We start from the raw sequence: 27,632 nt of genomic DNA on the forward strand, positions 1-27,632 counted from the left end.
AGAAGGGCTTGAAGTTGAATCAGTTGCTAATGACCAATGACTTAGTCAATCATGACTATGTAATAAAGCCTCCATAAAAACCCAAAAGAACAGCCTGATAGTCCTTTTTCGGAGAGCTTCCATGTTGGGGAACCAGAATGTTTCCAAGTGCCACCATGCCAGGCCCCAAGCTCTACGAAGACAGACGCTCCCTCATTCAGGACCTCACTTCATATATCTGTTCATCTGGCTGTTGATTTGTATCTTTTATAATAAATCTGTAATCTGGTGAGTGAAAGGGTTTTGAGTTCTGTGAGCTGTTCTCGCAAATTAATCCAACTGGATTTGGTGGCGGTGGGAACCTCTGATTTACAGGCAGCCTCTCAGAAATATAGGTAATAACCTGGGCTTGTGACCGGCGACTGAACTGGAGGGTTGTCTTGTGAGACTGAGCCCTTTTCCTGAGGAATCTGATTCTATCTTTAGGTAGACAGTGTCAGAATTGAGTTGAATTCTTGGACAGCCGGCAGGGTTCCGAGAATTGCTTGTTGGTGTGGGGAAACCTCCACATACACTTTGGAATTGGGGCCAGGAACCCCCTTTCAAATATACACTGAAGTATTTAGAGTTGTCAAAGTTAAGCATTTATCCTTAAAATGAAAAAAAAAACACACAAAACTAAGATGCAGATTGAAGAAACAAAAACATTTAAATGTACAACGACCAGCTCTAACCAATTTATTGAGTCTTCTGATTACATAGTTTACTCATACTTAGGAGTTCTGACCTTCTCTGACCAAGCATAAAACCAGGCCTGACAGAATCAAGAGGATCTGCCAGTAATTTAACTGTCTGCCTGAACAAAACTCAACACCCTTTAGAAGACAAAAAAATCCACACTTTCTTAGTATATTATACAGTACACAATAAAATAACTAGACATACAAAGAAGCAGGGGATATGACCCATAAACAAGAAAAATAGCAATCAACAGAAACAGCCTCCAAGATAATTTACTTGTTGAAATTAGCAGACAAGGACTTGTAAACAACTGTGATATACATGTACAAAGATTTAAAGGAAAAGATGGGGACATCCAATAGACACATCCAATAGAAACTAAAAAAAGAATGAAATAGCAATTCTAAAACTGAAAATACAGTATTTGAAATGAAAAATACGCTGGATGGGCTTTGAACAGCAGACTAAACACTGTAGAAAAAGGGTCTATGAACTTGAAGACAGGTCAAAGACATTAAATTGAAAAAGAAACATTATTGCAAAAAAGCTGAACAGAACCTTTAGTGACCTGTAGGAGAACAGCAAGCAGTCTAAAATGCATGTACCTTAAGTTCCAAGGAGGAGAAAAAAGAAAATAATGCAGAAAAAAATTTTGAATAATATTTGAATTTGAATAAAGGCTGAAAATTTCCCAAATTTTGTGATAAACTGCAACCTACAGATTGAAGAACCTCAGTGAATACCAAGGAGGATAAATAATAAAACCATACCAAAGCACATCTTAGTCAATCTGATGAAAATTAAAGCTGAAGAAAAAAATCTTAAAAGCAGTTAGAGAAAAAAAATACATAATTTAAGGGCACAAAAGAATGGTTGACTTAGAATCAGTGGATGATAGAAGACAGTGGAATTATATCTTTAAAGTGCTGAAGGAAAAAAGAAAAATATCAACCCAAATTTCCGTATTTTTAGTGATATCCAATAAAAATATCACTAAAAATTATAAAATAAAGATGTTTTCAGGTAAACACATGTGGGAAAATTTGTTGTTAATAGACTTGTATTTCATGAAATGCTAAAGTAAGTTCTTCAGGATGGAGGGAAAATGATAAGACAGAAATTAGAATCCACAGGAAGGAAGGAATGAGGAGCACTAGAATTGGTAAATATATGGTAAATGGAAGAGACCATATTTTCTTTAATTTTCTTAAAAGGCTTTTTAGGGGCGGCCAGATGGCTCAGTTGGTTAGAGTGTGAGCTCTGAGCAAAAGGGTTGCCAGTTCAATTCTCACATGGGCCAGTGGGCTGCTCCCTCCAAAACTACATTGAAGACAATGAGCTTCCAGAGGGGTGGCCGGATGACTCAGTTGGTTAGAGCGTGAGCTCTCAACAACAAGGTTGCTGGTTCAATTCCCGCATAGGTTGGTGGGCTGTGCCCCCTGCAATTAAAGATTGAAAATGGCAACTGAACTTGGAACTGGGCTGCGCCCTCTACAACTAGATTGAAGGGCAACTACTTGGAGCTGATGGACCCTGGAGAAACACACTGTTCCCCAGTATTCCCCAATAAAATTTATTAAAAAAAAAGTAAATAATAAAAAGTGAAAATAATAATATTTAAAATACTGGGATTTTTAACATAGAAGTCAACTGTATGACAGCACAAAGAATGAGGCAAGGTAAATGGAATTATATATTTGTAAAACTCTAACATTTTATGTGAAGTGGTACAATATTGTTTCATGCTCAAGTAAAGCATGATATAGAAAGGATACATATAGTAATCCCTAGAACAACCACTAAAAATCAATACTTTAGAAGTACTTTATAAAAAGTAAGAGAAACAGGCACCAATTAAACCCTCAAACCCCCTGAGTCCTAACTATCCTATTCTCTCTGGATGATACTTGCTAGTTCAAGATCCTATTTTGATTCCTTTTTTCTTAATTGTGGCTAGTATAAATTGTGGCCCCATAAAATATGACAATGAAAGAAATGTCTTTCAATTTTAAACCAAATATATTATTAGAAGTTTATGTATCTTTAGTAGTAATTTTCAGGAATACTTACAATTTGATATTATGCTAGTATAAGTATTTTTCTCCTACCAAAAAAGCCCAATTTTACATAATTTGTTTCTTCTATAACAGGGATCTTTAAAAAGTTGTCTTAAAGGGCCAGATAGTGAATATTTTAAGTTTGTAGGCTATACTTAACTCTGCTATTCTAGCACAAAAGCAGCCATATAATACATAAAAAAATGAATGTGGTACTACTTCAATAAAACTATTTATTAAAACAGGCAACCCAGGTGCAGTTTACCAATTCCTATTTTACAAGATGCCTGAGAGAAAAATTTACTTAAGTATATCCACAGCGATTTAATTTGCTAAAAATCTTTAATTTAAAAAATAAATTTAGATAATTTTTCCTCTAAAAGCTCTAACCTTTAGAGAAAGAATCATTACAACAAAAGGATTAACCATATTGCTTCTTTAAAACATACTCTTCTTTTTTCTCCTCTCAAATATCACTGTAAATAATTTTTTTTTGAAAAATGTATTTTTTGAATAATTTATGAAATTATGGAGTGGAATGCAGGCATCAGTATTTTTTTTTTAACATCTCAGTGATTCCAAAATAAAGTTGAAAGCCTTTGTTCTAGACAACTAATTATCTGATAGAGTACCTCTACCTAATAATAAAAAACCAAAAGGAGTTACTTTCTCTTTTCTAAGTTATTAATTAGAAAATAACTTCCAATTGCTCAAGTACATAAAACTCTTTATATTTACATAGGGTTTTTCCCCCAAGGGATATCATTAGAAGTAATTTTTACTATGAGATTGATTGGACCTTAAAACTAGAAAGAAGTTTCCAAGTAATTGTAATAAAACTTTCCTCTCTGTTGATATGCATGACATGGAAAAGGTATCTGCATTACATACTATTGAACAACTCTTAAAAATCAATAAGGAAAATACCAACGATCCAATAGAAAAATGGGCAAAAATGAAGGCAATTCACAGAAGACAACCAAAATGACCAATAAACATATGAACAGATGCTTAATGTCACTAGTACAAAGACAAATTCAAAATGAGATACCATTTTATAACCATCAGATTGGCAAAATATTTAAAATATAGCAAACCCGAATGTTAGTGAGGATGTGGATAAAAAGCAACTGTTATATATTACTAGCAGAAATGTAAACTGAGATTAGTGAAGCTGAAGATAATCTATGATGTAAAAACTCTAGTTTTAAATTCATATCCTTGTGCACAGTTTTGCAATCATTGTGCTGGGAACTGTTTATGGCTTACCAGTGTGCTGAGCTATTGATCTCTACCTTCAATGACTGGGTAGGGCCTGGGAGAACTAGATCCCTAGAGATAGCCCAGCCTTACATTTTTATCTCAATGTACTAGTCAAATACTAGAAGTATGTAGAGACTCTCATGTGGACATGACAGGAATGTCCATTGTAGTATTGTTTAAATAACAAAAATTGGAAGCAGCCTAATTGTTTACTATATGTGAATAAATTATGGTGTATTTATACAATGAAATAATTATAACTGTTAAAAAGCCACAGATATAACATGGGCAAGTCTCAAAAGCATAATATTGAAGGGAAAAAAGTTGCAGAATAATACACACAGTAAGACATCATTTATATAAAGTTTAAGGCAGAAAACAAACAATTCTTTATATATAAGTTTTATAGATGCTTAGAAATGCAGTAAAAGTCTAAAAACATGTACAGAAATCGATACACACCAATCTCAGCATATTAGTTATCTCTGGGGAAGAAGATACAGAAATGGGATCTGGAGGGTACACAGGGAGGCTTTAACTTATCAGTAATGTTTTATTTCTTTAACAATAACATCAATAACAGAAATATCTGAGACAAATGTGGCAAAATGTTCCATTATTTTTGTTTGCTTTTTTTTCTTTTAGGGCAGTGGGTACTTGGCTATTCATTATATTATTCTCTGTTTTTCTGTATGTTTGGAATGTTTCTTAATCTAAAAAGTTTAAAAACTAATGACATAAAAATGTAACTGCCTAACATCACAGGTGCCTAAAACAGCATATAGGTAAATATCCAGGTCAGGAACGTAATGGGTTAAATTATAGACTCCTGTATAATCTTTATAACTAGTTCCACATCAGCATTAAAAACAAATAAAACCCAATGAGGTTTAGCTCCATGGCTTTGGAAGCTGAGAAGCCGAAATATTGTGCTAACCCACAGCCGTATGTTAGATACCCCTTGACTGTTTCAGAGCCATATTTTAGGATAGTTCAGCACTTTGTTATATAGTTTTTAGTATGGTACTGGCCGTCGTAAACAAAACTGTCATTAACACCTAAGAGTGTGTTTTTAAGTTACAAGGATGTGTTCTTTTCTCTACTTCCTCTGTGGAGTTACTGCCTCTATAGCCATTAGGAACTCCACTTGTACTGGCATTAAGAATTTTGGCATACACTACTTCAGGGAAAAAAAGAAACAGTAAGAGGAGTGACAAGGAGGTAACAAATATGTTTGTAATGATATGAAATCATCATCATAATAACAATAATAGCTAAGATTTATATAGCACTGGCTATGTGCCAGGCACTAACATGAATTTAAACTTCACATTTACCCTATGAGGTCGGAATTGTTATTATCCTATTTAATTGATAAGGATAAGGGCAAATAAATGGTCATACACTTGTCAAAAGATAGAGCCAAGTCTCTGAATCTGGGCAATTTGACTCCAGAGACCATTGCCGCACCACTAAAAATATTCTGGTAATTGAACCATGCATACTACTGGGCCCCTGCCAAATGCAAGCACCGTGCTGGGAACTCAACATACAAAGAGATTCAACATGGTTTTCCTTTGGTTTTGCATCTGACTGACGATCTAGCTCAAAGTTTCTTTTCACCAGTTACTATGTCAAAATAATCTTTCTACTCAAAATGCTTCTCTAAATAACTAAGGATAACTGATATAAACAATGATTTTCAAAGCAAAGCACCACCAATTTAAAGAGATTCAAAAATCAATCCAGAGGACTTCCTGTTTCTGGTTCCACATGCAGATAGCTTAGAAGTCATCACTCTGTCCTAACAAGTAAAAAGCTAAACAGGCCAACAAATCAACAACTCTTCTTGGATTCAGAAGAGAGAGGAGGACACAGGGCAAGCCACTGCCCCAACACTGGAGAGACAATCAGGGGACTACAGGAAGTCATGGAATACAAGGGAGACTCATAAACAGAAACTGCCACAGGAACCAATGCCAGGGTAGGAAAAACTGAACTGTAATTGTTGAATTGGTGGAGGCTCAGTGTGGACAACTCAGAAAGATAAACTTCAGGGGACCCAGTCACAGGCGGACCCCCACAATATTGTGAGATTTATCTCCACTAGGTTCCAGTGGTAAATACTGGAGAAAAATCCCCTTGGTCAGGGGAAAAGGAACCATGCTGAAATACACCAAAGCACTGCATTCTTAACAAGGCCTGCCTTCAGGAGAAACTGGTTAAACAGAGCCTAACCTGCTGGGGTATTATCAGAGCCTAACTGACCTGAGGAAGGGAAATACAGTCATGTGCTACATAACGACATTTTGGTCAATGACGGACTGTATATACGCTGGTCCCATAAGATTATAATGGAGCTGAAAAATTCCTGTTGCCTAGTGAAGTCATAGCTGCTGCAACATTGAAGCACCTCACACTACTTGCGTGTTTGGTGTGATGCTGGTGTAATCAAACCTACCGCACTGCCAATCGTATGCAAGTACAGCACATACAATCATGTCCAGTACCTAATACTTCAAGATAATACTAAATAACTGTCACTGGTTTATGTATTTACTATACTATATTTAGTATACTATACTTACTATATTATATTTACTATATTTACTATATTATATTTACTATATTATACTATAATTACTATAGTAATTATAGTTATCATTACTTTAGAGTATACTCTATTATTAAAAGAAAGGATTGTTGTAAAATGATATGCTGCATTATGCCAGCAGTGGCCTCATACATCTCATATTTACTGCATCTCTTGATTGCATCATTTTCTCTTGTGCTTGACTTATTTCTGTTGTTTTATAGAGAAACATGCTGTACAGCCTTGTAGCCTAAGAGCAACAGGCTATACCATACAGCCTAGGTGTGTAGTAGGCTAGACCATCTAGGTTTGTATAAGTATACTCTAAGATGTTTGCACAATGACAAAAATCACCTACCAACACATTTCTCAGAATGGATCCCATTGTTAAGCTGCGCATAACTGTCCCCAACTCCAGCCCACTCTAGCCATCCTGTCCACCTAAGGTGGGAGGTGGTGAGGGTGAAAATATCTGAGAAAATACCTCACTACCACATTACTAAAGGCCTATTTTCCTGGTGCATCATGTCCAGCTATCAAGAAAAAATTACAAGGTATACCAAAAGGCAAAAAACATTATTTGAACAGACAGAGCAAGCATCAGAACCAAACATGGCAGAGATGCTAGAATTATAAGACCAGGAATTTAAGATAACTATGATTAATATGCTAAGGACTCTAATAGATAAAGTAGACAGCATGCAAGAACAGATGGACAATATAAGCAGAGAGATGGAAATCCTAGAAAGAGCCAAAAAGAAATGCTAGAGATCAAAAGCACTGTAACAGAATTGAAGAATGTCTTTGATGGGCTTATTAGTAGACTGGACACATCTAAGAGAAGAAGCTCTGAGCTACAGGAGATAGTAATAGAATCCTCAGAAACAAAAAAGCAAACAGAACAAAAACTGGAAAAAAAACACCAAAAAACAGAGTATCTAGGAAAACTACAAAAGTTGTAACATATGTGTAATACTAGAAGGAGAAGAGAGAAAAGATCAGAACATTTGAAACAATAATGACTGAGAATTTCCCCCAAATGAATGTCAGACACCAAACCACAGATTCAGGAAGCTCAGAGAACACCAAGCAGAATAAATGCCAAAAAACAAAACAAAACAAAAAACCCAACAAGAACAAAAACTCCATAAACTTGTATCACAGCAGAGAATTTTCAAATTACAGAAAATCGAATATAAAGAAAATCATGGAGCAGGTTTTAGGTCTTCTCTGAATCTGCGCCTCCTGAAATCCTTTAAGACCCCAAATAAACTACTGTTTTATTTAAAGAAAAAAAAAAGAGAAAGAAAAATTAATCCAGAGGAAGGCCTCTAACGTGCCACGACACTGTAGACAGTGTCTGCGTATAAAGAAATTTTGGGCACTAATGCTAAATTTACACAAAATATATACATTTTTGGTGTTTCGTTCCAATTCTAAATTATAGTGCTACCGCCATTACAGGAGTTAATATAGAAAATTCATATTGTAAAAATCAGAGTTGAATTTGTTGGCATCTAATCAAAAGTAGCATCATTCATCCTTTGTAATTCTAATGAACTGGTTGTATGCTGCTTTTTTTTTAAGCAAGCAGAAGCGGTAAGATAGGATTTTTGCCCTGCTGAAGCCATTCATGTATAAAAGACATTTGAAAATCACGTATCTGATAAGGACAATGTACCTAAAAATGGTTAAGATAAAATCTCTAAGACCTTTTGCATTCCCATTTCATTTTACCCTAACTCTCGAATTTCCTGGTGACCAGGTAATAAATTATGAGAGTGGACCAAAGAGAAAATAAATTGAGATATTATACATTTAGGGTAGTAATGATAAAAATTTAACTTGAAAACTATGTTGAAATGGACAACAGAAGTTTTAAATTATATATTTAAATGTAAATACATTTTTGTAGATATATGACATGAAAAATGCATGCAAACAGGTAAACAACCTTTGGTCATATATCTGAATAGGTTGCTTCTACATGTTAGAAAGCTGCGGTTTATCCTTGGCAAAACTTTAGGTGTAACTTAAAATATAAACAAGGGCAATGTAAAAGAGATTAATCAACCTAAAACTCAGTAAGTCTAGGAATACTCATAGAATAAGTGCTGCAGAAATTGAGACCAATATATCTTTGCTCTCAACATTTCTTTAATGTCTAGACAATGGTTCTAAAACCTTAGCATAGATCAAAATCACCTGGAGAGTTTGTTAAAACAACATTGCTGGGCTCCATCCCTAGAATTTCTCATTCAGTAGATTTGGAATGGGACCTAAGAATCTACATTTCTAACAAGTTCCTGGGTAATGCTGACACTCCTGGTCCAAGGACCATACTTTAAGAATTACTGGATAACTTCACTGCAAACAAATCATGCTCATTCTAACTCCATATTTTTAAACTCATGCTATTGTTCTTGTCCTTACCTTTATTTTAGGGGAATATACTGTGAGTTGGAACTCAAAAAAATACAGACATGAAAGAGTTTGAGAAGGTAATAAAACTATACAAATGAAAGGACTAATTCTTCATTCCGTTGGATCTCAGACACTCAGCAATTTCATCCACATACAATAAGGTGTAACCACAGAAATAATTACTGAGATTGAAAAGGAATAAAAACAGCTGAGAAGAACCACAGACATGCTGTTACTTCCGATTTTCCTACATAATAAATTGGAGTTGGCAGGGAGGAAACACCTATGATAGCCAAGAAACATAGAAATGGCAAGAAAAAGAAACAGATGTGAAAAAAAACAAACTGAATGGGATTAGGACAGCAGCAGTGATAAAGACTTCAAATAGAAATGCATAAGAAACAGACATTAATGAAGAAAGAGATATACACTGAGCAAAAGTGGCCTTAAAAGAAAAGAAAAAATAGTGACTGAACTATTTAAGGTGTGGCATAATTAACTGAAAGGACAAGCCAAGTCCTGAAAACCTATGTAAAGGTATTACTATGCCATATTAAAGCACACCAATCACACAGCAATCCAGGAACATTTAGTCCAAACAAAATGAGCCATATATTCTTTCAGTAAACATAAATGGCTCTAACATAGCACAACTGTCATGAACAATAACTCTGAGTAATCAAGGAAAGGTTCAAATATGGCTGACTCTTATCAAGGCAAAAACAAGTATTTTATACGTTTTAGCAAAATTTTTCATAAAAATTATATCCAAAAAGTTCTGGCAATTAATGGGTAGTTACCTAACTGGATATATCAGTCATGCAGCTATCTGTGACTTTACTCAAGTGTTACTTAAAAAGAAAATAGGGTCACATGAAAAATATTATTGCTTTAGTTAAATACTCTAATAACTTTTACTTACCAGTGGGAAGATCTTCAACTTTTCCAAGGTCATTCTCTTCTATTCCAGGCATTCCTGCATCACCATCTCGTTTGATTTGTTCTACCCAAGGAACAAAGATATAATTCTATATTTTTCCTTATGTAAATTGAAAGTGTTTAAGGAATGCAACAACCAGTTTCTAAAGTAAAAAACTACACTGACTGAATATCTTTATGCATATATCTGGACATAGTTGTAACTCTAAAATAACTGTTTTCCTCCTCCATCAACGGACCTAAATTTGAAACAATACAGATACCTAATCATAACTGAATTAAAATAAAACAATATTCTTTATGATTGAAAACATTCACTTCAAAATGCGAAAAAAATATCCTATTAACACAGAACAAAATAATGGTAATACCTTTCCCATGTGGAATATGATTGCTTGAGGGTTCTTCATTGTTCTCTGCAGCATTCTCAGCTACTTTTGGAACATTTTTAGGTACTGCATGATTGTTTATACCCAATTCATTTCCACCTTTTAATTCAAACTGGTGTGCCTCTTGCTGTTAGATAAAGATTTAGTAGCAGTAAATATTTTTCAGTTCAAAACATTAAATCATTGACATAACTATTAATTAAATGTTTTGAAACAGTTTATTTTCTGAAACAGTACAATGGGTCCAAATTTCAAACACTTGGAGATGTGGGATATAATATTATTTTCTGTTCAGTTTTTATACCTGATATGAAGTCAAAGAATAACCAACACCTTTTAAAGTCTCTAACTACAGTAAATGGCCTAAAATGTTAGGCGGAGGCAATTCTCTTTGGCTATGCTAAGGGAGTGATTCTGTAAGAAGAGAGTCTTGCTGAGCACTATAGGTTGCTGTAGAGGCCTACAGTTCTGGGTGCTATGGGCAGGGTGGGTGCTCTACAGGCATATGTTGTAATCCAGCAGGATGCAGACAGCAGGAAGTTGGCACACAGATGCCCCGTCAAGTGAGACAGATGACTACTGACATTGTCAGGCTTTTCCCCAAGCAGAAACAGCAAGTCTAGAAAAAAGGCAAACTTCTTCCCAGGTGCACTGGCCTCTCAAGCACAAGAAGTAATGGCAGAACAATACACAGGTCAGTGCTCCCTCCAACTTGCTCCTAACCATATCATCTCCTTGGAAACTTGAATCTTCAGGTATATGGTTAGGCCTGACTCAGTTCTATTGTTGGGCCAGTTTTCTCTTTTATATTGGTTGAGTCACCTCAGTGGAAAATTGGGAGAGGCAAAGTGTCAAGTAGACATGCTTGGGTTGCCACATATCATGTTTCCCTGAAAATAAGACCTAGCCGGACAATCAGCTCTAATGCGTCTTTTGGAGCAAAAATTAATATAAGACCTGGTCTAATATAAGACCAGGTATAATGTAAGATAATATAATACCTGGTCTTTAATATATTATAATATAATAAATACCCTGTCTTAAATAATATAACATAATATAATATAAAACCGGGTGTTATATTAATTTTTGCTCCAAAAGACACATTAGAGCTGATTGTCTGGCTAGGTCTTATTTTCAGTGAAACACGGTAGGTCCTTCTACTTCATATTTAATGCATTTATAAATGGTTTGTCAACTCTCAAATACTATGCAATGTAATCGTTAGTAATGTTATAAAAAAAAATAGCACTAAAAAAATCTACAGGAAATCTGCAAGAGCCACATTGTAACAATTTGTCACAATAAAGGAAAAAAGGTACTTTCACAATCAGGTGTAGGTACTCCAGTGTACCTGGCGGATAAAATGAACAAACATTCGCACCATGTTTCATAGTTTACATATCACTTTCAACTTTATCTTATAGTAGAGATAAATGAACAGTTTTTGGAAAACAAAATAATACTGAGGTTTAAAGAAGTCGTGTGTTCAAAGTTACAAAGCTAGAGAATTGAGAGAATTGTGGAGAAGGCATTCAAACTATAATGTTTCTCACTCCCACATTTTCTGGGAACTTGGTAAGCTATAGTCAAATCTGAGAGCTTAATTTTTGAGTGAAATGATAAACTGAAATTTTTAAACATGTCAGTATGAAGGCCAAGGATGAAAAAACATCAGTGAGACAAAACCTAAGCAGCTATCCTGCATCTCTGTGCATTCTTACTATAACACTTTTTCATAAGGCTATTTCATAATACTCCACTGCTTCACAGATATGGATAAAACAAACAATATTAAACAAAAGTCAACAAACTACTGTTCAAAAATACTTTTCCATTTAAAATAGTTAAAGATGTTGTCCCTTTGCTGCGTTATTAATGACAGTACCTTTATGTGAATGGATATTAAATAGTCTCAATAAAATAAGATAGCTTTCTAAATGCAATGTTGGTGATTTGGTAAGAGGGCCACATAACTACTTTTTAAATAAACTTTTTATACTGAAATAATTTTAGATTTATAGAAAAGTAATTACCCCTCACTTAATTTCCTTTATGGGAGAACTAACTCTGGGTGTGAACACACAATATGATATATAGATGATGTATTAACAAAATTGTACACTTGAAACCTATGTAATTTTACTAACCAATGTGACCCCAATAAATTTTAATTAAAAAATATTCCTTTAATGTTAACCTCATGGTACATTCACAAAACTAAGAAACCAACATTAGTACATTATTAACCAAACTCCAGACTTTATTTAGATTTCACCACTGTTTTCATTAAGTCCTTTTTCTGTTCCAGGATCCAACCCAGGATACTACACTGTATTTAAGCCCTCGGGTCTCATTAGTCTCCTCTGGTCTGCAACAATTTCTCTTCCTTTGTAATGTGAAAGCAGTAAACAAATGGGTGTAGTTATGTTCCAATAAGATTGTACTTATAGACATGAAAATGTGAATTTCTTAAAATTTTCCCATTATAAAATTGACATATGTTTGGTTAAAAAAGAAAAAAATCCCTGAATACAATTTGTGGTTATTTCATATAGCTCACATTGGATTTGTTCCTATGAAAAAACAACTCAAATTTCACAAAATCAACTTGGTATAGTAGTTGAAGAACACGGAATAAAGAAAGGGTGGGGAGAATTACACAGGTCATCCGAAGGGTAAGTTGAAGTTCTCTAGGCACCTCTATTTCTCCCCACCTTGTTCCACTTTGGGCAGGTTAATGGCAAAAAAAATTGGAGAGGATGTTAATTAATTATAAAAATAGCCTGGTATAGAAGAGCAGAAAGAGAGAACTACACTTGCCTGGAAAAGGGAAAAATCTCTTATCTGTGCTTCTTGGAAGAATAGAAGAGAGCAAACTTATCCCATTATTTATATGGGCTTGTAATAACAAAAATTCAACAGCAAACCTCTCTTCCCCTTCCTTTTATCTTCTACTATGCTCCTCTAACCATCCAGTGTCTCAATAAAACGTTCTGGTTGTCCTCACTAGCTCACTCAGGCCTGCCATTTCCAGCAATCAATCCTCACATCTCTTCAAGGTAGATTGCACACTGGCAGTAGCTACCATGTTTCCCTGAAAATAAGACCTAGCCGGAAAATCAGCTCTAATGCGTCTTTTGGAGCAAAGATTAATATAAGACCTGGTCTGATTTTACTATAATATAGTAAAATACTATATTACTATATTATATTTACTATATTATAAATACTATATTATATATTATATTACTATAAAATAGTATTTTATAGTATTTTACTATTACTATAAAATACTGTATTACTATACTATATTTACTATATTATAGTAAAATAAGACCGGGTCTTATATAAGACCGGTTCTTAACATTAATTTTTGCTCCAAAAGATGCATTAGAGCTGATTGTCTGGCTAGGTCTTACTTTCAGGGAAACAAGGTATTTCACTTTGTAGATTCTAAAAATGAAATGGAGAAAAAATGATGCCCTCAATATCATGTTGTAAAATAGTGAAACAGTTAAGAAGGAAAATCTGGTTTCCTTAACTTCTAGTCCTTTAGGGAAGATGCTACCAAAGCGCAAGATAAATATTTTTCACTATTCAACCTCTCTTTACTTTAAAGCACAGACTTTATATAAACCACAGATAGATGAGATTACAGGGTACAAAAAAATGCATGTCCTAATGACTACTAATTTTCAGATTCCCTTCATTTATAGCAGGGCCTTAGTAATATATATCAACTGAAAATGGATAAATTAATAAAAGAATTTGCCATCTCCCAAAATATGAATCAAAATAGTGACTAGTGTTTCTGTGTTTTAAGAAAGGAATTCAGAGTAGTTATAATTAAGGGGAAAGTTTCTCATTTTTTTCTCTATTTCTCAAAAGCATAAAAATAGGAAGTGATTGATTTTTCAGTAAAATGCTTTCCATTTTACAATCTGATAAATATATTAACAGGAGAAATTATTTTAAAAGTCAGATAAAAGATATTTAATTCAAAATTAGGTTTAAGAGTTGAAGTTATATTTTTGCAAATACCTAATTTACTTGGCAATAAAGTCACTTCAAGTCATTTTAGAATTAGGCAGGCTAGAATACTTAAAAATGCAATGTTTTATGACAAAAGTACATATTTTAATTTCTAAATTACAAGATTTATAATAAGAACATATTTAAAGTATTTTTTAAATTTACCTTTTGTTCCTGCAAAAACTGGTCTGCTAGCTTTTTAATATTTTCTTCATGCTGTGCTCTTAATTCCTTGATCTGTTGTCCACACTGAAAACTAAATTACAAAGTCATTCTTTTAAACTATATTATCTTGGATTGGATTCTCAAGTTGTCTAGAAGTTGAAAACATACATTTATAAAGATAAAGCATTTTGTTGGCAGGAGAGTGGGCCAGGAAGGACAAAGAGCAGACATAAATATAGCTCACAATCAAAATTCTTAAAAATATTTTAATCTTTAATAGAGGATAAAGAATACTGATAAAACTAATTCAAAAATGGAAATTAGAAAGATGAAAATTTATTTTTATAAATTGCATTTATGAAAAAATTTGTAAAAGCCAACTTCAATCACAGAAGAGAAAAATACAATCATAGAGACCAATTATATAGTAACAGATGAGAAAAGATAGAATTATGAGAGCTGATAAGGAAGGGCAGCAGATAATTCATCCAATAGTGAGTACTTTAAACACAATAATAAAAGTCTAAACCACAAGAAGAGCAAGAATGAAATAAACTAATAAATAAGATAGACTGGAGCCATCAAGAGAAAATGTAAAGGAACAAACCAGATAAAGATTGTGAATTTCCACTGGACAGGTAATCAAAGGATACAAATAAATCATTCATACAAAAACAACTAGTTTAATAAATACATAGAAAAATGTTAACTTTCACCATTAAAATGCAAATGAAATATCCTATATGTATTTATGATGTTACCTTATTTCCTGTACTAGCAAAAATAAGTTAGAATTATAAAAGCCCATGTTGGTGGGGCTAAGGGAAAATATTTACCTTATAAATTAGTAGTCATTTTAGAAAGCAATCTTTCATATACATGATATGGGCAACAAAAGCAATAAAACCTTCTTCCAGGAACTCTGTATTTGAGAATATACACCAGTAAAATAACATAAGAGGGGAAAAATCCTTTTTAAATAGAGATTTTTATAGCTGATAGTTATAATAGTAAGAAAAGGAAAACTACTACAGTGGTTTAGCAATTGAGAGAGATTAAACAAGCTTTGGTACATTAATAGGCTGGAATAATATATTACCTCTAAATATGTTTAATCTTTAATCCTACAGGTATATGGAAAATTATTGAATATTGTTAGTTTAAAATACATGTATGTAAGTATATGTATACTGATAACTTATAAGACTGAGAAGTTAGAAATGGACAAATGGTCCTTTAAAATACGGCGAATCTTTCTAATTTTTGGTGTGCATATGCAGACCTAAAAAAAATTTACTGTAAAATTGATTAAAGATACAACAAAGATTTTTAAAGCCCCTAAGAGGTTCCTCGACCTCATCACCAACTAAGTGTAGAGGTGTAAGCAAGAGGACAGAAGTGCAGAGCAAGAGAAGCAGCTGGCACTCAGTCCCCAGCTACTCTGGGGACATCTCCCAGAGCTGTCTTCATCTGGTGAATTCCCCTTGAAAAGAATCACAGACTGTTAATCTCCTTTGATCTTTGCAACACCTAATTAAATAAAACTCAGGCAAGATTTTCTGTCTCACATGGGCAGACTCAACATGCCTTGTAAGAGGCATGGTGTTAAATATATCAAAATAAGAGTATGGATTTCAAACAGGCATAGAAAAACAATACAAAACAAATTTAAAAGACCTAAGAAAGTGAAAGAAGAGGAGAAAAACAGAAGCCAGAAAGGAAAAAATGAATTGTCCAAAAGTTGGATAGCTATTCCAGATTCATAAATATTTGTTGCATGTAGCTCCTTACCTCTCATATTCTAACCTCTTCACAAGGTAAGTATTGTTCTTCCTATAGTCCTGAAGCTGGTCTTCTTGTCGAAGAAACTCCTGACGAAGTTCAGCAAGTTGCTCTATCCACACAGGATAAGAATCAAAGGAATAAAGTTTACTCACTCTAATGCTTCCTACTGAGAAGTTACAGGATTTTAAAATTTACGTACACTTCTCAATTTTTTTATTTATATTCTGAAGGAGTTAAATTTTATAATTAGTACCCTATTTAATCTCCTTTTGTAACACATGCATGGATAATAAAATTTATTTTTAAAACAAGATAGCCTTAGTGGGTTTCACATCAATCAAAAATTAAAAAATTACACATCTTTTCGCATTATATAGACATATAGTAAGTTGTGGAAATAGTACCAAATTAAAAAAAAAAAAAACAACCTACCTATCTCTTTAAACCTATCTGTTTTATAAAAGCAGGGGCGGGACAATCATATTTTTTAGATACGTTCACTATAGGTACAGAATTCAAGGTTTCTTTTTCATTTTAAATCACATTTGACTCCCAACTTTGTACCAATCACTTTAGATCTCATTTCTAGTCCTGCTACTGAGATTTGCTCCATATATACCAAAATCCCATTTTCAAAGCTCATAATTTCTGGACTAAGGCTGAAAGTTTTAGTTATAATGAATAACATAAAATTCTGAGATAGTAAGTAAATTAAAAACTGGGCCATATGCTCTTCTGTGAACATTTAATCCATAATCACTGGCCTCACATTTTCTAGAGCTGCTCCCTCTTCATCAGACCCTACAAATAAAAGAAATACATCCAGAGAAGAGAAATGTCATTTTCTTGGATAGATGACTAAAAAATTAGAAAAAATTAAAAACAGCCTTAGCAGTTAAGAAAAAGAAGTAGACAAGAAAACCTTAATTTTTACAAATGGGAACAGAGGTCTAGTCTGTATAAGTAGCATGTTAAGACTAAAATATAATGTCCAACCATAATGGACCAACATTATAGCGATAATAAAACATGTACCTTTCATGAAAGGTTAGAATTACTCTTATTACTCCAAAAATGTTTGGGATATAAATTTTAAAAAAGGAAATGTAAACATGTAATATAATCATATACATGTAAAAAAAATAGACTGATCTAAAATATATCAAAATGCTACCAGTGATTATGTTTAGTGGTGGAATTCTAAGTATTTTTTCCTCTTTCTAAATTTCAATGTGGAATCCTAACAATAACAACAAATAAAAATTTTAAAGTCACATGAACATTTGCTGAGGTACACAAAGTTTAACAATATGCATAACAGCTAATGCATAATATAATAATCAGGTATGAAAAGTAAATGATTCACATAAAATGCTTGTATTTAATATGTTTACATATTCAAGCCACTTTTTTTATTTAAAAAATTTGTAATTGAGGTATTACATTGTGTAAGTTTAAGGTATACGACATGGTGATTTGATTCACTTACATACTGTAAGAATGATTACCACTGTAGCATTAGCTAATACATCCATCATTTCACATAATTACCATTTCTTTTTTGTGGGGAGAATATTTAAGATCTACTCTCTTAGCAACTTTCAAGTATATAATATTGTTAACTACAATCCCCATGCTGTATGTTAGATTTCCAAAACTTGTTCCTCTTATAACTGAAAGTTTGCACAGTTTGACCAACATCTCCTCACCCCTACCCCTACCCTCAGCCCATGGTAACTACCATTCTAGCCTCTATTTCTATGAATGAGTTCAGTCAAGCCATATTTTAAGTTTCTCTTTTTACTCAATTCTCTAATATGAAACACAGCCGATCTCCTAGTTTTTCAACCATTAACCTCACCTCGGATGAAAGTTAGCAAATTGAGGCCAGGTATCCCAGAGTAACACATTCAGCTTGTTATATTGACCCTGGCCCCCTTTCCTAAGACACAAAGAGCTAGAGGTAAGGAAACTCTGTCTGGCCTCAGCTAGAATGTTGATTCTACAGAGACAGTGAGATCCCAGCAGGAGGCAGTGACAAAAAGCTTTGTAGCTTACAGAGTGAGCCAGTTCAGTAAACCTGTCTGTGCTCAGGCAGGAAACATTCTAGAACTGAAAAGTTACTGTAATTTAAAAAAAACACACATAATGGCCAAATTTTTTCTTTTCCTTTTTCTTTCTTGATGAGATCTGCTGACTTAAAGATATAAGATTGGGAAAGATGCCTTTGGGGAAGTTTCCACTCTAAGACAATAGAAGGACTTTGGCCAGAATGCCAACCTAGCCATATGGTTAGCTCAGCTAGTTAGAGGGAGTTAATGTAAGATTTGATTTTTGCCTAACTAATAAACAATTTTCTTAAAAAAATCAGCACTACCTAGCAGCTATTAGAGAATGATCCTCAACTGGTGATCTTTAGGATTATTCAGGCTTCTTTTTCCTACGTACTAACATAATTGGAGTAAGTTAGTTTACCCTCAGAATGAACCTGAGGCTTAATACGATTTCAAGATTTGGGATGGCTTCTCTGCCTTTCTACAAAGCTTTTCAATAACAATATTTGAAATTCCTTTATCAGGAAATAAAATTTTCACTTCTAGATAGAGATAAAAGGTTTAAAACACAATTAAAGAAAAGTAAAACATCATTATGAGTGAGTTCAAGTCATGTAAAATATTAGATTCCGGTTTGAATACAGAGAAAAGATTATAAAGCAGGGAGCTAATTGGAACTTGGAGTGGGTTAAAACAAAGACTTCAAAGGGGAAAAGTAAACAGAACAGAAAACAAAACTAAAGACAAAATTTCCCTATATCACAATTTTACTTTCAACTGATTGCCACGTGTTTTATTTTGAACCCAAAGATACTCTGTGTCTAACGTGGCAGCTCCAGGTCACCACGACAGTATTCCCAGAGTAACTTAAAATGAGATCAGGCCCACAGCTGATTGTGCCAGATGTATCTACCTCTGACAGTAACACCAGGGTACGTTATAGAAAGGCACGGCCATATTCCCTCAATTTAACTTTAAAATTTTAAGGATTTAGTTAAGAAAGGGGGTGCCTAAGACCAGCTAGCAAAGCAAAAAAACATTTACTTCTAGGAAATTTGACTTCAAAATTTTTCTTATTTTTATAGGCATAAAAGTAAGGTGAGCTATTCAAAATAAATCAGGGTATACTAGAATGTTAATTTATTATCTCAGGAATTAAAAATAAACTCACTCCTTTCATTTCCAAAAAAAATATTAACTACCATAAGCTTTTTGGGTTTTTTTAGGGTCTTAGTGTGTATTAATTCTATTACATGCAGTATTAATTTCAATAAAATTTTATAGTCGACTTGTCAAGAAGTTTGTTTCAGTAGAAATAGTTCCCAAGGTGCAAAAGTCACATTAATGAAATTCAATCTTAAAACTGCACTAAGGGGCCGGCCCGGTGGCTCAGGCGGTTGGAGCTCCATGCTCCTAACTCCAAATGCTGCCAGTTCGATTCCCACATGGGCCAGTGGGCTCTCAGCCACAAGGTTGCAGGTTCAACTCAAGTCCCGAAAGGGATGGTGGGCTCCGCCCCCTGCAACTAAGATTGAACACAGCACCTTGAGCTGAGCTGCCGCTGAGCTCCAGAATGGCTCAGCAGGCTGGAGCGCGGATTCTCAACCACAAGGTTGCCAGTTCGACTCCCACAAGGGATGGTGGGCTGTGCCCCTTGCACCTAGCAACGGCAACTGGACCTGGAGCTGAGCTGCGCCCTCCACAACTAAGACTGAAAGGACGACAACTTGACTTGGAAAAAAGTCCTGGAAGTATACACTGTTCCCCAATAAAGTCCTGTTCCCCTTCCCCAATAAAAATCTTTAAAAAAAAAACTGCACTAAAACCAAGTTGTACAGCTACTGGGATGAGTTCGAAGAAAGGCTTTTTCTCTGCTGAAGAGTATCACACAAAATTTCAAAATATCTCAAGATTTACTCCAATGCATAGAGTATGGTGCAATAAAGATTTTTACTCAGAAACATAGGCTGCCATTTTCTTTGACACAAACTTGCAGACGCCACAAGACTTTTTATTCAACGGATCTACTTGGTACAATTAAATAAGAAATATACTTAGATGACAAGCAAAATCATTTGTAAAAATTGCAGGCTGGAAAAAGCACTGACACTGTGGCATCTTCTGTGTCATTCCAATGTACTCCTATGAGTCAAAAAGAGCAGAACATGGACACAAATGCAAGAAAAACAAATGTGGCTACCCAGGAAACAAATTTCTAATATTAATAGAAAGTCAAAGCTGCTCTAAATTATAGATAGTAAAAAATTAATAATTCCTATTTTGGGGTTACAACACACAAATAACACTTACTAATGGTTTTGCAGGTGAGAGCAAAACTTCAATAAATGACAAAGCTAATTTGGGTTGGCTTCTCCAAGAGGATGATAAAATATATATTATTATCTAATTCTATCTATAGAGGTTCGGGCAAGCCAGTTGGCTCAGTTGGTTAGAGCGCAGTGCTCTTAACAACAAGGTTGCTGGTTCGATCCCCACATGGGCCACTGTGAGCTGCGCCCTCCACAACTTGACTGAAACAACTACTTGGCGCTGATGGGTCCTGGAAAAACACACTTAAAAAAATAAATACATAGGTTCAAAATGGTTATAGAATAAAGATATATTTATGAAATTAGAGAGCATTATTACCTACATATGTAAACTTAGAGTTACTACAAGCAAAATTTTAAAATACACAGTGTTGTAACTAAAGGGTGTGAGGGAGAAGGGTGATCCTCAGACCTCAAGCTCCAAAGGTCAGCCATGGTATGAAGTAATGTAAACAAAGCATAGAGCTTGTTTTCCTTATTATTTCCCATAAAAGCTTTAGTTATCTCGTTCCACTTCATCTAAACGAAAAAAAAAAATATATATATATATATACTATACACACACACACACACACACACACACACACACACACACAGAGGGCCAAACAAATGTATACACATTTTAAGAAAGGAAAAAACTGTATCAATTGTAATACTCAATATATATCGATAACAAAAAATGAATACAAGTCACGTTTGATTTCTGCAATTACAAGAGCTGGCTCAAAGTGGTTACCATCAGCGTCCAGACACTTCTAATTATGGCAATCTACTGCTTGAGCACAAATAACACCTCTTCTAATGTGTATACACTTTTTTGGCATCCAATGTGTGTGTGTGTGTGTGTGTGTGTGTGTGTGTGTGTGTATACATACATTTATATATATTTATAAATATATATATATATATATATATATATATATATATATATACATCCCCAGGTTTCTTTCTGTTCCCAGGGTTTCTAAAACATTAAGCTTGGAGGACCTGTCCAAAACATCCCTAGACCTAAATGGATAATTTCAGCAGATTGGACACAATCCAAAGGGATCACCCCTTACCTTTTCCCTAGAAATGTAGCCTCTGAAGCTACAGCTTAATATTTGATGATTCTTTTAACATTTCATTGCATGAACTCTGTCTACAGGACAAGATAAAATGCAGGCCTCAGGTTTTAACTTGTACATTATATATAAAGCAACATCAAAATTTTTTATTATATCTTAAGACAAAAGGATGTTTTACCCTCAAAGCTTTGTTCAAAAATTTTATTTCATTTAGCTGTCTTACCATTTCTTAATTCTTGACAATTTTAGACATTTAGGTACTTTTATCTTTAATCGGTAATTTAGTTTCTTACCTTTTAAATGATGTATGTCTGCCATCTGATATGATATGTTGTTCTGTAGTTTTACCTGAAAAAAAATTAAGTTTTCATTTTACTAAAGAATATACTTTTGCTCATATTTACTTTTTATTCATATTCACTTTGAGCTTGATCATAAATATGAAAGAAAAAGCCTTATTATGCATATACCACCTCTTTCCAAAAAGAATTAGAGATTAATTCTATTTTTTTTTAATTAAAGTTTATTGGGGTGACAATTGTTAGTAAAGTTACATAGATTTCAGGTGTACAATTCTGTATTACATCATCTATAAATCCCATTGTGTGTTCACCACCCAGAGTCAGTTCGCCTTCCAACACCATATATTTGATCCCCCTTACCCTCATCTCCCACCCCCCACCGCTCTTACCCTCTGGTTACCACTAAACTATTGCCTGTGTCTATGAGTTTTTGTTTCTCATTTGTCTTGTTCTTTTGTTGTTTTTGGCTTATATACCACACATCAGTGAAATCATATGGTTCTCTGCTTTTTCTGTCTGACTTATTTCGCTTAGCATTATATTCTGAAGATCCATCCATGTTGTCACAAATGGTCCTATTTCATCTTTTCTTACCACCGAATAGTATTCCATTGTGTATATATACAACTTCTTTATCCATTCATCTATCAAAGGACATTTTGGTTGTTTCCATATCTTGGCCACCGTAAATAAAGCAGCAATGAACACTGGAGCGTACGTGTCTTTATGGATAAATGTTTTCAGATTTTTTGGGTAGACACCCAGGAGAGGGATTGCTGGGTCATGTGGTAATTCTATTCGTAATTTTTTGAGGAACCTCCACACTGCCTTCCATAACGGCTGCACCAGTCTGCATTCCCACCAACAGTGTATGAGGGTTCCTTTTTCTCCACAGCCTCTCCAATACTTGTTACTATTTGTCTTGTTGAGGATAGCCATTCTCACTGGGGTGGGGTGATATCTCATTGTGGTTTTTATTTGCATTTCTCTGATGATTAGTGATGTTGAGCATTTTTTTAAAAGTCTATTTGCCATTTGTATGTCCCCTTTGGAGAAATGTCTCTTCAGGTCTTCTGCCCATTTTTCAATTGGGTTGTCTGTTTTTTTGTTGTTGAGTTGCATGAGTTCCTTGTATATTTTGGATATTAGCCCTTTATCGGAGGCACTGTTTGCAAAAATCTTCTCCCATTCAGTTGATTGCCTCTTTATTTTGTCAATGTTTTCTTTTGCTGTGCAGAAGCTTTTAAGTTTCATATAGTCCCATTCATTTATTTTAGCTTTTACTTCCCTTGCCTTTGGAGTCAAATTCATAAAACGCTCTTTGAAGCCAAGGTCCGTAAGTTTAGTACCTATATTTTCTTCTATGTAGTTTATTGTTTCAGGTCTTATACTTAAGTCTTTGATCCATTTTGAATTAATTTTGGTACATGGTGACAGATAGCAGTCCAGTTTCATTCTTTTGCACATGGCTTTCCAATTCTCCCAGCACCATTTATTGAAGAGGCTGTCTTTTCTCCATTGTATGTTTTTGCTTCTTTGTCAAAAATTATCTGTCCATATATATGTGGTTTTATTTCTGAGTTCTCAATTCTATTCCATTGGTCTACGTGTCTGTTTTTCTGCCAATTCCATGCTGTTTTGATTATAGTTGCCCTGTAATACAAGCTAAAGTCAGGGAGTGTGATACCTCCAGCATTGTTCTTTTTTCTTAAGATTGCTTTGGCTATTCGGGGTCTTTTGTGGTTCCAAACAAATCTGATAATTTTTTGTTCTACTTCTTTAAAAAATGCCATTGGGATTTTGATGGGGATTGCATTAAATCTGTATATTGCTTTGGGTAATATGGCCATTTTAACTATGTTGATTCTTCCAATCCATGAGCACGGAATGTCTTTCCATTTCTTTGTGTCTTCTTCAATTTCTTTTAAAAATGTCTTGTAGTTTTCAGCATATAGGTTTTTCACATCCTTGGTTAAGTATATTCCTAGGTATTTTATTCTTTTTGCTGCAATTGCAAAAGGAATTGTTTTTTTTTTTTATTTCTTTTTCTGAGATTTCATTGTTAGTATATAGGAATGCAGTGGACTTTTGTATGTTGATTTTGTAGCTGGCAACTTGACTGTATTCCTTGATTGTTTCTAATAGCTTTTTGGTGGAGTCTTCAGGGTTTTCTATATATAGCATCATGTTATCTGCAAAGAGTGACAATTTTAACTTCTTCATTCCCAATTTGGATGCCTTTTATTTCTCTTCCCTGATTGCTCTGGCAAGGACTTCCAACACTGTGTTGAAAACCAGAGGTGACAGGGGACAGCCCTGTCGTGTTCCTGAACATAGAGGAAAGGGCTTCAGTTTTTCACCATTAATCATGAGGTTAGCTGAGGGTTTGTCATATATGGCCTTTATTATGTTAAGGTATTTTCCTTCTATACCTATTTTATTAAGTGTTTTAATCATAAATGGAGGTTGTATCTTGTCAAATGCTTTTTCTGCATCAATTGATATAATGATATGATTTTTGTCCTTTATTTTGTTTATGTGATGTATCACACTGATGGATTTGCGAATATTGAACCATCCTTGTGCACTTGGGATGAACTCCACTTGGTCCTGATGAATAATCTTTCTAATATGTTGCTGCATTCGATTTGCTAGAATTTTGTTTAGGATTTTTGCATCTGTATTCATCAGAGATATTGATCTGTAGTTCTCTTTTTTTGTGTTGTCCTTACCAGGTTTTAGTACCAGGGTAATGTTGGCCTCATAAAATGAGTTAGGGAGTACTGTCTCTTCTTCAGCTTTTTGGAAGAGTTTGAGCAGGATCGGTATTAGATCCTCTTTGAAGGTTTGGTAGAATTCACTAGTGAAGCCATCTGATCCCAGACTTTTGCTTTTGGGAAGGTTTTGGATGACTGATTGAATTTCATTACTGGTGATTAGTCTTTCCAGTTCTTCATGGTTCAGCCTAGGAAGGCTATATGTTTCTAAGAACTTGTCCATTTCTTCTAGGTTATTGAATTTGGTGGCATATAGTCCTTCATAGTATTCTTGGATGATCCTTTGTATTTCTGTGGCATCTGTGATAACTTCCCCTTTTTCATTCCTGATTTTATCAGTGTCTTCTCTCTTTTTATCTTAGTGAATCTAGCCAAGGGTTTGTCAATTTTGTTAATCTTTTCAAAGAACCAGCTCTTTGTCACATTAATTTTTTCTATTGTCTTTTTGTTCTCTATTTCATTTAGTTCTGCTCTGATTTTTATTATCTCCTGCTAACTTTGGGTTTCATTTGTTCTTGTTTTTCTAGTTCTTTCTCCTGCTAACTTTGGGTTTCATTTGTTCTTGTTTTTCTAGTTCTTTAAGGTGTAACGTGAGGTTATTTATTTGGGATTTTTCTTGTTTCTTGAGATAGGCCTGTAATGATATAAATTTCCCTCTTAAAACTGCTTTCGCTGAATCCCAAAAATTTTGGTAGGATGTATTTTCATTGTCATTTGTTTCTATGTATCTTTTGAACTCTCCTCTAATTTCTTCTTTGACCCAGTCGTTCTTTAAAAGTATGTTGTTTAATCTCCATGTATTTGTGGTTTTTCCTGCTTTCTTTTTGCAGTTGATATCCAATTTCAAAGCCTTGTGATCAGAGAATATGCTTGGTATGATTTCAATCTTCTTAAATTTGCTGAGGCTAGTTTTATGTCTCAGTATATGGTCTATCCTTGAGAATGTTCCATGTACACTAGAAAAAAATCTATAGTCTGATGTTTTAGGATGAAGTGCTCTATAAATGTCAATTATGTCCATTTCATCTAATGTGTCATTTAGGGCTGCTATTTCATTATTTGTTTTCTGTTTGGATGATCTATAGATAGCTGTCAATGACGTATTTAGGTCCCCTAGTATAATTGTTTTGGTCAATTTCTCCCTTTAGTTCTGTTAGTAGTTGCTTGGTATAGTTCAGTCCTCCCTGATTAGGGGCATAAATATTGATGACTATTATGTCTTCTTGTTGTATAGTCCCCTTTATCATTATGAAATGTCCATCTTTGTATCAATACCTTTTTTACCCTGAAGTATGTTTCATCTGATATCAGTATAGCTACACCTGATTTTCTCTGGATACCATTTGCTTGGAGTGTCAATTTCCACCCTTTCACTTTGAGTCTATGCTTGTCCTAGTAGCTGAGGTGATCTCTTGGAGACAGCATGGTTGGCTTTACTTTTTTGATCCAATCTGCTATTCTGTGCCTTTTTATTGGTGAGTTCAGTCCATTTACATTTAGGGTGATTATTGACATGTGAGGATTTCCTATCATTCTATCTTTAGTTTCCTGGTAAGACTGTGTCTCCATTGTATCTTTGACTTTATGTTATTGTCTATTATTTCTGTGTGGTGGTATTCTATGATGTTTCCCTTTGTTTCTTCTTTTAGTATAGTACATATTTCAGTTCTGGATTTTTTTTTTGAGTGGTTACCCTTAAGATTATGTAAAATAAAGTTTGATATTTAGAGTATTCCATTTTCTTCAGTATGCCTACTTTCTCCATTCCCATATTCCGGTCCAGGCCTTTACTCTCCCCACCCCCCTTTTTTTAAAAAAGATTTTATTGGGGAAGAGGAACAGGACTTTACTGGGGAACAGTGTGTACTTCCAGGACTTTTTTTTTTCCAAGTCAAGTTGTTGTCCTTTCAATCTTAGTTGTGGAGGGTGCCGTTTAGCTTCAAGTTGTTGTCCTTTCAGTCTTAGTTGTGAAGGGCGCAGCTCAGCTCCAGGTCCAGTTGCCGTTGCTAGTTGCAAGGGGCGCAGCCCACCATCCCTTGTGGGAGTCAAACCAGCAACCTTGTTGTTGAGAGGACATGCTCCAACCAAATGAGCCATCTGGGAGCTCAGTGGCAGCTCAGCTCAAGGTGCCATGTTCAATCTTTAGTTGCAGGGGGCACTGCCCACCATCCTCTGCAGGACTCGAGAAACTGAACTGGCAACCTTGTGGTTGAGAGCCCACGCTCCAACAAACTGAGCCACCCGGGAGGCAGCTCAGCTCAAGGTTCCGTGTTCAATCTTAGTTGCAGGGGGTGGAGACCACCATTCCTTGTGGGACTCGAGGAGTCGAACTGGCAACCTTGTCATTGAGAGCCCACTGGCCCATGTGGGAATCGAACCGGCAGCCTTCAGAGTTAGGAACATGGAGCTCCAACCGCCTGAGCCACTGGGCCGGCCCTACTCTCCCCCTTTTTATATTTTGGTTGCCACAAATTGTCCCTGTTGATGGTGGTCGAATAGCCTCCTTTAGTTTTTCTTGTAGTGCAGGTCATGTATTGGAAAATTCCCTCAGCTTCTGTATGTCTGGAAAGGTCTTTATTCCTCCTTCATATCTAAAGCATATCTTTGCTGGGTATATTATTCTTGGCTCATAATTTCTCTCTTTCAATAGTTTGCATATTTGGTTCCACTCCCTCCTGGCTTGCAGAGTTTCTGCTGAAAAATCTGATGATAATCTAATGGGCTTTCCTTTG

General features: G+C 34.7%; 1 protein-coding gene across 3 annotated transcripts in view; it reads right to left on the reverse strand.

The window, feature by feature from the left end:
• GOLM2 (golgi membrane protein 2) overlaps positions 1-27,632 on the reverse strand; it is a 109,286-nt gene that overhangs the window by 45,234 nt on the left and 36,420 nt on the right. For all 3 annotated transcript variants that reach the window (XM_033108679.1, XM_033108678.1, XM_033108680.1), the window contains exons 2-6: positions 22,115-22,169; positions 16,377-16,479; positions 14,586-14,676; positions 10,368-10,512; positions 9,980-10,060 (exon numbers count right to left, since the gene is read on the reverse strand). In XM_033108679.1, coding sequence (XP_032964570.1) covers positions 9,980-10,060; positions 10,368-10,512; positions 14,586-14,676; positions 16,377-16,479; positions 22,115-22,169 — 475 coding nt within the window. The remainder of the gene's footprint in view (positions 1-9,979; positions 10,061-10,367; positions 10,513-14,585; positions 14,677-16,376; positions 16,480-22,114; positions 22,170-27,632) is intronic.

This window comes from Rhinolophus ferrumequinum, chromosome 6 (genome assembly GCF_004115265.2).
Source record: "Rhinolophus ferrumequinum isolate MPI-CBG mRhiFer1 chromosome 6, mRhiFer1_v1.p, whole genome shotgun sequence".
In the NCBI taxonomy this organism is placed as follows: domain Eukaryota; kingdom Metazoa; phylum Chordata; class Mammalia; order Chiroptera; family Rhinolophidae; genus Rhinolophus; species Rhinolophus ferrumequinum.